This window comes from Rhopilema esculentum, chromosome 15 (genome assembly GCF_057945365.1).
Source record: "Rhopilema esculentum isolate cy_ngs chromosome 15, ASM5794536v1, whole genome shotgun sequence".
Taxonomy (NCBI): Eukaryota; Metazoa; Cnidaria; class Scyphozoa; order Rhizostomeae; family Rhizostomatidae; genus Rhopilema; species Rhopilema esculentum.
Genome location: NC_142829.1, coordinates 2,168,847 through 2,180,824, shown reverse-complemented (window position 1 = coordinate 2,180,824; position 11,978 = coordinate 2,168,847). Strand labels below are relative to the sequence as shown.

Below are 11,978 nucleotides of genomic sequence, written 5' to 3'. Positions count from 1 at the left end.
TCCCAAGCCTATAGCCTTACTTTTTTCACCAAAAATCCTCATTCAGTTTTCAATGAAAAAATACCATAAAACTATCTAAATCACATCAAAATGCCCTTTAATTCAAACAAATAAAGTTTTAAAGCAGTTTTAACAGCAATTTTAGATCAAAATTTATCCATCAAAAATCGACGTTTTTCCCAAGCCTATTGCCTTACTTTTTTCACCAAAAATCCTCATTCAGTTTTCAATGAAAAAATGCCATAAAACTATCTAAATCACATCAAATTGCCCTTTAATTCAAACAAATAAAGTTTTTAAGCAGTTTTAACAGCAATTTTAGATCAAAATTTATCCATCAAAAATCGACGTTTTTCCCAAACCTATAGCCTTACTTTTTTCACCAAAAATCCTCATTGAGTTTTCAATGAAAAAATGCAAAAAAACTATCCAAATCACATCCAAATGCCCTTTAATTCAAAAATATGAAGTTTTAAACAGATTTAACAGCAATTTTAGATCAAAATTTATCTATCAAAAATCGACGTTTTTCCCAAGCCTATAGCCTTACTTTTTTCACCAAAAATCCTCATTCAGTTTTCAATGAAAAATTGCCAAAAAACTATCCAAATCACATCAAAATGCCTTTCAATTCAAACAAATAAAGTTTTTAAACAGTTTTAACAGCAATTTTAGATCAAAATTTATCCATCAAAAATCGACGTTTTTTCCAAGTCTATAGCCTTACTTTTTTCACCAAAAATCCTCATTCAGTTTTCAATGAAATAATGCCATAAAACTATCTAAATCACATCAAAATGCCCTTTAATTCAAACAAATAAAGTTTTTAAGCAGTTTTAACAGCAATTTTAGATCAAAATTTATCCATCAAAAATTGACATTTTTCCTAGGCCGTTAGCCTTACTTTTTTTACCAAAAATCCTCATTTAATTTTCAATGAAAGATTGCCATAAAACTATCCAAATAACATTGAAATGCTATTTAATGCAAACAAAATAAATGTTTAAGCAGTTTAACAGAGTTTTTATATCAAAATTTATGCATAAAAAATCGACATTTTTCCTAAGCCTATAGCCTTACTTTTTCTCTAAAATTCCTCATTCAAAGTCCAATTAAAAAATGCCATAAAAAGTTAACCTGGAGTAAAGCGAACGTTGAAATAATCTTAATTTCTTTTTTCCTTTCTTGTAGAATTAAAGTGAGAATTAAGTGGCAGCTCTTGGCCACCATACAAATTTTCAAAACATTTTAAAAAAAACGAGGAATTATTTACAAAGATTTGTTACTTTTAAAAATTTACTAAATAAGTCTTTTCGGTGTCATTTCAGGCGTGAAACGTTTCCTGGTAAATCAAAATTATTTGATAGCCTATTGTCTTTTACCTTTTGACCGAAATAAAAAAGCCAAATTTTTACATGTCTCCTACTTAAATCCTTCAAAATAGAAATCAGAATGGTGACATAGATCCAGCATCTGCGTGCAAACGTTACAATCCATTCCTTACATAGTTCTGTATCTTTATAATTTACAACGTAAATATTACATGAACTATCTCATAATACATAGTACATGGTATCGCATACTGTAAAAGCTCTATTAAGCCCCCAGGGGCTTATTTATTTTATTCAGTCCTAGAGAGGAGGCTTATTCAAGAGGAGGGGCTTAAATTTTACAATAATCAATAGCGTAATAATTACAAAGCTCTAGACCATGCTACTTTTTAAAAACATTGTTATTATATTTTAATTCTTTTTACCTGGCTCTGAAAAAAAAAGATTTAAAAACATAATAAAAGTTTCTTTGTCGGACCTGGTAGTGGAGCGAAATAGACCAGTCAGAAAAATGCAAGCACGTGCCCGGTATGGTTAGCCAATATGTACGAAATGAAGATTGAAGTGTGTTGTTAACTTTTTGCATTTTTTAAAGCAATTGTCAAGTTTTGTATCGCCAAAAAATTATATCGGCGAATTTTCAACTGGTTATCAAACGATATCAACAAAAGTTATGTCTAGGTGTTATATCTAGGAGTGAATTTTCTAAATTTCTTAGGTGACAAATATTCTAAATTATCTTGAAACATTCTAAATAAATATTATGGATAAATGATGTTGTCGATTATTTTTGAGAGATGTTCCTTTCTCCTGTTTTTAGAGAAGTCTTTATCGATCATTTTCTAGGCCATGTTGTCTCTTTTACCAGAACGCTACAAGAGTATTGTAAGTTTAAACATGAAGATTCCCTTTGTGACAACAACAAATATCATTCAGAAGCTTGTAAGCAAAAAATTTACTTCAGAAGTAGTTTTCAAGGAGCATAGGCCTTAGGAATTGGTTGTTTCTGGTGTGTCGAGGTAAAGCAGAAATGCTCTAAAAAAGTCAATTGGAAACAGTCAGAACTTCATAATTTTTACTATGGCGAATAGCATAAAACACCAAATTTTAGATGTTAAAATTTGTCCCAAAGAATCTAGTAGATCATTATTGGGTGAACTAATGAATCGGCCATTGTTGCACATTCCAAAAAGCACACCTTTATTAGCATTTAGGAAAAAAAGCAAAACTGAACTTCCCAACAGAAGGCATGAAAATTGTCGATTTTTCAAAAGTAGTCAAACTTGCTAGGGTGTTACTTTAAGAAGAAACCGAAACAAAACCGTCACCTGACCACTTCTTTCCAAAAGATGCAATGTGTCGTTAGGTACATTGTATGATTAATTTTGAATTTTTGCAAACGATTCTATAGAATGCTAGAAATTATGCCCAAAATGCCAAAATATAGACATTTTGGGACTTGACCTACCTCTGTTGCATTATTCTTCTGCACGATAAAATGATCCAGGTCCACTAGAAAATGTGTGACAGAACGTCATTATCTTTCTGTGCATCAGAGCCATCATTTCATCATTCTTGGAAAAAAACGTACTTGACATTATAAAATATAAAGAAGGCTTTGTTTCTTCATCTTAAAGACTCGTATTTTGATTGAGGACTTCATGCTCGCACTAATAACTAAACCTAGTGGCATAAAAACGTTATTAATAAAACAATCTTTCCAGCAATTTTGACGACTTCAAAGTGTTGACGGTGTCTTGGGGCCGAAGCACCGCCCTATGAGAATGCTTCCACCGCTACAGAATGACAGGCCATACAGACTCCAGCAAAGAATCATGCTCGCACTAAATATCAAACGTAGTGGCACAAAAATTTCATTAGCAAAACAATATTTCGAGCAATTTTTCTCAAGTACAAGAATCGATTTTCTTTTGACAGATTATGACACATTTTTCTAGATACAACATTGGATATAATCAAATCAAATCAAATCTTTGAAACACCCATTTCCTCTTCAACTCAGACAGCTGGTTCCATTCATTGGCATCAAAGGCCTTGCTGCTTATATTTCCGTAGAAATCCCTAGATTTGGCTTGATTTCAAAATATATTTTTCACTTAATACAAAACTGCACTCTTTTTTTGGTTTTATGCCCAAAATACTAACAAATTTGTAGAATCAGGTTTCGACTGACTAAACTTACTCCAATTACAAAACATAACACATTCTACACCGCGTCATTTTAAATTTCAATTTTTTTATTCCTGCAATAATTTAATCTTTTGGATATCTCTCTTATCTCTGGAGAAACAGATAAGATAAAACTATTTTGCTAAAGACAGCAAACCAAACAGCGGTAATAAAGATTAAATATATTTTGTTGCATTCATTTTTGACTATTTTGAACTCTCTTCAATGACGTTGAAAACAAAACGTATTCAATTTTTTCATCAGATATATCAGGTTGTTTTTCATCTTATTAATTGTTATTAAATTTCATTTGTTGTACAGCCTGGGGACATTGGATTATGAAACTGATAAGTATGAAATTTTTAATCTTGTTGATCAATATGTAGACAGAAAAGTGGCCTGCAAAATAAAAGTATTTGTACTAGCTCTAGAGCAAAATTTTCACAAGTTCATGCCAGAATTTCACAAGTATTGGAAATTTTTTATTCGAGAGATTTGTAATAATTCAGAGGAAACAAATACGTTCGATTAGAGAGCAATAGCCATAGAAAGATAATGTTAATGCCAAATCTAAATGCAAGCTATTTATCCTACAACATAGTCTTGATAAAGTGAAGTCTTATCACGTTTCATATGTGACAAGATGTGTTATCGATAGAGTAAAGTCTTATCACTTTTGGTAGTCCCGGCATTTTTTGGCACAAACAGCATGATTTAGGTTTGAGCTCATTGTAGCAGTAAACAAGTGAATAAGCTTTTCATAAATTCATCGCAACAGAGTGCTAAAAGAAAAGTATTTTGAGGTATTTGTCCAACCTAACCAAAGCGGACAATGCCGAATATTTAAATATTTTCTCTCCTTCTTCACATATGATTTATGGTCGAATTTCTTGCGACTTGTGCATAAAAAGGTGTATCAGTCGTGAAGGAAGGTCTTTGATACTATCTTAAGGCCAAAAAGATGGTTTGGGATATCTGTGGACGCCTTCCCGACTGACACACTGAGAACAAATTCTGAATGAGCATTGAAAATGTTCAACTGTTCTGAGGACCTCCTTACTCCTTTTCAAATTTTTTTAAACCCTGAAGCACATATAAATTAACTTCAAGTACTCAAAATCAACTTTTTCTGCTAACCTTTGGTCCTAAGTTTTCTGCAAAGTTTTCTTTCGCAAAATGAATTTTTGGTTGTAGATCAATGACCGATTGACCTTTGAAAAAGATGTCATGGAATCAAAAACATAAAGAAAATTTTCGAACGAAATGCAAAGCAAAACTAAATAAATTTTGTTTATAAAGTTGGTAATTATAACAGCAACGCGTGGGAATAAATATGGTTAGTAATAGTACAAGGAATCACTTGAAGTCTGGTACTGGTGAAGAGTTTTATTTTACTCCCAAAGATTTTTCAGTTGTTTTATTAAAATTTTTCTGTTTTTAGACATTTCATAAAGTCGCAAAGCTATCATGGAATCTAAATTAGATAAATTGTAGATGCAATAGTTAAAAAAGAATATGGCAATTATTAAAGTAGAAAACTATTAGATGAAAAAGAATATGGGAATTATTAAAGTAGAAAACCGAATCTTGATTCAGCTGCAGAAAAACTGCATGTGAGTGGTTCGAGCAGGATTCTCTGAAGGGGTTGGGAAGGGGGGATACTGTATCATAGCTTTTTGTAAGAGCTTCTGATGTGCATCAAAACTTAGAAATACTTAGATACACAGATAATAAGGAGTGATGGGAAAAGAATAAAAAGAAAAGTTAAATCACAAATCGTGTTCAAGCAAGGGTGGAATGCTTACCCGTTTTAATAGTGATACATTCTTCGTAAAAAGTAATTGCTATGATTGCATCGTCAATCGTCACCTATTTGCAGTTATGAAATAAAGACAATTGGTTAGCAAGCACTTAGAAATACAGCAGGCTATTAGAATACGTAATGCATGCTGTTTATAGGCAAACCTAGTTCTTGAAGGTTGTTATTTTTTATCTCTTTTAATTGAATTGTAATACAAAAAATTACAAAACAGTTCCTTAAATCAACTGCACATTTGGTGCCATAAACATTTCACAAAGTATTCTGCATTGGTGTCACTAGTTTTTTAGCTGTAGCTAGAAAATAAGATGAAAAAAAATATAAAAGACACGTTTGACATATGAAAAAGTTGAATCAAGAAGAAAAATGAAACCCTCAAAAATACATAATTGAACACTGGGTAGCTAACCTCGTAACAATTCCTGGTTTTTTGCAATTATAAGAATATTCAAAATTGAAAAATTCCTCAGAGATTTTGTCTTTAGTGCTAACGGTTTTTTACTTTTTCCTGCCTTCAACATGTAGGTTCCTTATAAAGTGGTTTCTTATGATAAAAGGATGTATATTTTGATGTCTAATATTATTACTGGATAAAACAAATAAATAATGAAGTGAAAAAATGCAACAAACTTCAAGTTTTAATTCAATAACATCATAACTACAGCATCGATAAAATTAAGAAATTAAGACTAGCCTATTGATAGAAGGCTTTATCAAATGATTTTGCATTAGAATAGAATGCAGATAAAAATTGTAATTCGCTGTAGTACTGTAAGCAGTTAAGGGCCATCTCGGCCTAGATACTTGAATTGCAAATAAGAAAAACTTGTAGAAGGCTTTATCAAGTGATTATATAATAAGAATAGCATAAGAATAGTATGCAGATATAGATTTATTTATTGCTTGATATAATCATGCGTAAAAAATAATCTCATTTAGTAATGTACAAGTTGATTACGCTTAAGCAGGCAGTTGAATAAATATATCTTTTTAGCAATTATTATGACATGTTCAGTAAATATTTCAAATCAAGTGCCATTAATTTACCTCTTTGCGAAGTGAGAGCTTGGCATGTGCAGCAGCAAGAGAAAGCCTGAAAATAAATATGCATTTGAGACTGGTGAATAATGTGGCTTTCAAAAATGTTTTAATTTATTACGCGTGGCGATTACCTCACAGTAACAGAATTTCAGCCTAGAAAAAGCTCAGTTTATCTGATACAAAACTTAGGATGGTTGTTTTTGTAGTCACTTGGAATTTTTCAACAGGAGAAGGCATCTTATTATAACCCTTACGCTGGGTTATAGAGACAAAGTAAATTGGAGTTGAAGAAATTAAATAAAACAGCAAATAATGACAACGTGAAAAATATTAAGACAACCCTGGACTAGATAGCTTTCTTGTTATGGCAAGTTATAGCCTAGATTCCTCTTCTGTAGACTGCCTCTCTAGCTGTACGATTGAGGTGCAAACTTTGGACGTCAAAATAACAATCCATTGGTGCACGGACCACATGCTTATTTCTAAACAAATATATAATGAAATAAATAAATAAAGAAATAAATGAAAAAATACTCAAATGAAAAAGCATATTGCTGATTCCAGTACAATGCAGTAGATATACCGATGAGACATACATGGTTTGTAATGACTTCTTCCCCATTTCACTTCCAATTAGTGACGTATTCCTCGCCCTTCTACTTGCCAGAAAGAAAGACCTAATCATCTTCGATGCGTTCTCTGAGAAAGTAACACGCTGTGTTCTTGCAATTTTGACAAACTGCAAAAGGAAAATTGCTTAAGATTCTTCATTGGTAGATAAGGTAAGTAGACACGATTATAAATATTTCTTGAATTTTTCATGCTGGTTCTGAATCTGATGGAGTTCTTAAGCGATGAAGGCATAAAAAACATCTTTTAAAAATTTGAAATATAAATGTTGAGGAACTTTATGATGATAAAATATAACAGCATATTGAAAAACTTGAAAGCCAATGCCTAGGTTTTTATAGCTTTTCAAACTTCGTTTTATGCTCCTTGTTTTCAATAACATTGTTGGTAGGATATCATTGATAAAGTAAAACTTTGAAAGTTAATCTAACGTTGCAGAGATTAATGTTTTGAAACGTCTTGAAGTTTTGTAACACGAACAGATTTTCGTACCGTTCTGAGATCATTGTGTTTAATGTCGCTGTGATTTTCATATCCTACTGCCTCTCTGAGTATTTCTGTGATCTGAACCTTCTCTATGTCATCTGGCAGCTTGTATTCTTTGGATAAGTCGTAAACCAAATCAAAATGGCTACAAAGCAATTCAGATTATAAAGCTAAAAGCAATACAGTCGTTGTATCATCTTTAAATCTCTGAAATGATAGAATCTATAAAAAATCTTCAGCTCTTTAAAAATACGTTGAAACATTGAATCAACATTGATGATTGAATCAACAAGGTCTATTCTGGCCATAGTAATAAAAAAAGTTCTATTTCTTAGATCGATTATTGATTGTTCATAACTTTGTATTTGTTCTTTGTGCTTTTTATGTCATTGGGAAAAGTTTCAGCAAATTATTGAGCCTCCGCAATCTCAAACGAATGTTAGAATGCATGTAGTAAGAATAAAGGTTCTACAGCCAACAAGTAAAACCAAATGTTGCCATAGTATTAGGCAGAGGGGTTTAAATAGGTGTAGCTATGTAAAATACTCTCCATCCAAAAAGAGCTCTATGACAATTTCGCATTTTCATAAACTAAAATATATATTTTGACCCTTTAGCAAGTTTCAATCCAGATCTCCAAGCTGCTTACCAGCACTCTGTTATCTTAAGGCTTGCTAATACACTAAACCAAACTTGAGTGAAACTAATATATGAATTTAGAATGGAATCGTTCATCTGCAATCTTTCTCATCTGATTTTATATCAAAGTTATAAAATTCCTTCGACAAATAGCAACTCAAAATCAGCTGAAGCATCAGTAATCCTGAAACTAAGTTGAATTATTAGAACAAAAGGAAGCAAACACTCAAACTGAATGCTGTCTGAATAAAGGAAAGTTCTTTGTGTGTAAGAAAGTAGCCCAGTGTTTAGGAGCTGGTTTTGTTATGGTATCTCAGATTCTCAACTGTATACAAAATTGAAAGATTCATACTCAGCTAATTGCATCCAAGGGTTTTTGGCAACCTGTGAAAGATAATCACAATTCTGAAAAATTGAAAATTTTCGCTTAATTGCGATCAATCCTTGGTTTTGTTTTAATTTAAGTAATTTAGGTGTTTTAATTTAGGTTTCTTTCATGAACGAGCCTCAACCATTCGTTAAAAATCAATCGATTCACGTGGTTTTCTTTCCTTCTCAAGTCTTTTTGCAAACGTTGAAAACGATGCTTAAGAAAAGTATAAAAAAGTAAACCAAGTTTGGGCACGGTAGCTGAACTGCTACCTTTCTCAAAAGTTAATCTGCAACTTTCTCTGGCCTTCGCAATTAAATAAAACAAAAAATTGCATTAATTCTGAACAAAACTAGCTTGATACTACACATTATGAGCAGGCACATCATACCGTTTACAATACCTCATTTTGTTCCTTTGTAGACTCAGCTAAAGCCCAGAGCGTGCAGTCTAATGGGAATTTCATTTGGATGTATTCTGATTCGTTAGCCTTACGTCTTGGAATGTCTATCGATACAGAGCCTTCTTCTAGAGCTGAAGGAAACAGAGAGTTAAAGAAGGCCACTAGCTCACCAACAGAATAAGTAAAGAAGCTAAGCTTATTTTTTATACAGTTACATATATCGTAGCTTGTCTGCATCGCTGTTAACGAGACTTCAATAGAAAGGAAGGGTGTAAAAATTATCCAAACACCTAGAAGATGCTATGAGATGGATCAAATATTTGTTTATTGCCCTTAAAGGAAAATAAGAAAGTGGCAAAACATAATAACACATATTTGAAGTTAGTCTAGGATTGCAGGAATAGCCTGTTTATATTATATACATCATTGTCAGCAAATAGTTTGAACTTCACGGCTTTTTAATGCTTAGGAAATTTATAAATGATACATAACTCTCTAAAGGAGAACAGTACTAGGCAATCTATTACTGTGATAGCACAGGAGTGCAAAAATGTGCTATGGGTTTTCTTAATTCTGACAAAGAAAGCACGTACTTTTTTGAAGTTTACTGACTTCATCTTTCTTTAAATTAGCCAAATTTGGAATAACACATAAATGTTTGCCTGCTAGAAGCAAACTTCCACCTGAAAATCAAGAATTTTGTTCAATTTGATATCACCACAGTCACTTTATATGTTAAAAATGATATATATGATAAATACGATTATTTTGATAAAAATGGTAAATAAGATAAAGTTGATAATTATGGTCAAGGTATGATAAATATGATAAATGTGATAAATATGATAAATATGCTAAATAAGTTAAATATGACGAATACGGATGTAAGGAAAGGAAAAAGCTTTGTAAGGAAAAAACTTTATCTCCATTGTTGTCGCACTACACACGTCAGTATGATTATTATTCAGACTTATTAGTGTCAAGCAGAGTCAAATAATGTCCAGAAGCATCAAACATATTCAGATCAACATAGTTTTGGCGTATTTGCAGTGAAATGCAACTCACTTAGTTATCAGCACAAGGTTGTGGCAAAACTTGGGAAAATCCACTAATGATGTCACAAAATAAGCAAACGTCAGCAATTTCGATTATATGATACATCAATTGAAAGCTCTTGAAATGCACATTCACATAAAACCTACAATTGCTGAATTGTGCAATTTATTTAGAATGAATAGCGGATTTATGACTGATTATGCCGTCTTTTTGAATAAATAGCCGATTTATGACGAAGCAAACTTTTTTAGTCCCATCTTGGCTTCTGAATCTCAATACTCGAAAGTATATAAAACCATCGAGATCATCTCGTTTAGGTGAGAAATCAGACTTTTACAGTCATTACCCTGCCTATAACGGCACCGCGTGAGAACCTTGAACCACGTGCTATTGGTCACTAACCGGTTTTCAATGCACCAATTCCCCAATCTGTCTTCCTTTAATTTCGCTCCCCCAATTCGTACGGTCCTGCATTCCAGTCTCACATGACAACAGTAACTTCCTGTGACTTGCAGCACTTCATGAGCTCATCAAGGGAGTCATAAAATTGGTCTACAACGCTGTCATCTTTATCCAATGTTGGGATGTTGACATTGAAGGGGCTAACGCTCAATTTTACTAGCAACATTCAGTCAGATTTTGGCCAGAAGGAAAGTGCAGACTTAGAGAAGTAGGAATCAAGAATTAAACCGATGCTGTAATGATGTTTTGTTCCACTTGAGTAAAAGATTCGTTTGGTGTCCTTGATGAAGACGCCATCACCAGGCCACCGAACCTCGCACAGATCTACGCAATGAATCTTCATCCTGTCCACTTCGCGGAGGACATTGTCCAGTTTCCCTGCTTGACAAAGTGTTTGTACGTTCTTCGTTGCGATCTTTGAACGACCAGACCGGAATGTTTGGCAGTTGATGATTGTGACCTATGGTACAGATGTTGTATGCTTGGTGTTTTTTTGGTCCCAGCCACTGGCTGACGATCCCGCAGTATTTGAGACGTCGTACTCACGTTATCAAGCCCGGCGCCTATGCTATACACATGTGTCAGACGCCAACAATGGTATAAAACTGATTTTTGGATGGGTTTGCCATACTACACAGTATAAGTGTTGGGCTAGTCTTTTCCCTATAAAGGTTAGCAAGGCAGTGAGCGGTCTTCCGTCCTCATAATGATGGTGGCTTGTAATCTCGGACGGGTGTGCCATACTATACGTTATAAAGTGTTGGCTGGGCTTTTTCCTATAAAGGTTTGACAAGGCAGTGAGTGATCTTCCATCCTCGTAATGATGTTGGTTCGTAGTCTCGCATGGGCGTGCCATGCTATACTTTGTAAAGTGTGGGGCTTGGCTATTTCCTATAAAGCTTGACAAGGCAGTGAGTGGTCTTCCTTCCTCGTGATTATGTCGGCTTGTAATCTCGGATGGGTGAGATGGATGGGTGTGCCATACTACACGTTGTAAAGTGATGGGCTGGGTTTCTCTCAATAAGGTTTAACAAGGCAGTGGCCTTTTATAATGACATCGAGATCATCAGCCAAGTAACTTGGAAATGAGGTCAGAAGCCTGGGATACCCTTGTAAACTTATGGATGGAATGCCTGAAGAAAGCTTTTGTATCTATCAATGAAAAGACAATGAGGTTATAAGCCCGTTTCACTTCAAGGCTGGAAGACGAGCATTTGTCTAAAACCTATAGACTGAAGCCAAGACAAAGGTTGGATATATTATCTAGTTACAGATTTTCCCCATGCTAGTCTCAGCATTGTAGAACTTGCTTTAAGAATTGAAGCTATTGGCGTGTAAACATTCCGTAAGCGTTTATGATTCTTTTAGAGGAGAGAACAACAAAAAAAACACAATTTTTCTTGAAAGTTTTTTATTGAGATACACGCTCCTGGGCATACCTATAGTCTTCAATTTAAAATGAAATGTGGTGTTTAAGGGGGTCAGGGGACTTATCTAAGACGACAATGTGATACCTATCATTGGACATCATTTTAGCTTATTGTCTAGTGT

At 33.6% G+C, this 11,978-nt stretch overlaps 1 protein-coding gene across 11 annotated transcripts in view; it reads right to left on the bottom strand.

Moving 5' to 3' along the window:
- Positions 1-1,160: 1,160 nt before the first annotated feature.
- Positions 1,161-11,978, bottom strand: part of LOC135685228 (minichromosome maintenance domain-containing protein 2) — a 63,478-nt gene continuing 52,660 nt past the window's right edge. For 9 of the 11 annotated variants that reach the window (XM_089112674.1, XM_089112677.1, XM_089112681.1 and 6 more), the window contains 10 exons: positions 9,503-9,592; positions 8,910-9,040; positions 8,489-8,520; positions 7,504-7,642; positions 6,978-7,120; positions 6,388-6,433; positions 5,327-5,390; positions 4,659-4,732; positions 2,800-2,905; positions 1,161-2,203 (listed from right to left, as the gene is read on the bottom strand). In XM_089112674.1, the coding sequence (XP_088968800.1) occupies positions 2,810-2,905; positions 4,659-4,732; positions 5,327-5,390; positions 6,388-6,433; positions 6,978-7,120; positions 7,504-7,642; positions 8,489-8,520; positions 8,910-9,040; positions 9,503-9,592 (815 nt within the window). In that variant the 3' untranslated portion in view covers positions 1,161-2,203; positions 2,800-2,809. The remainder of the gene's footprint in view (positions 2,204-2,799; positions 2,906-4,658; positions 4,733-5,326; positions 5,391-6,387; positions 6,434-6,977; positions 7,121-7,503; positions 7,643-8,488; positions 8,521-8,909; positions 9,041-9,502; positions 9,593-11,978) is intronic. The other 2 variants (XM_089112679.1, XR_016144620.1) reach the window with 2 other exon arrangements.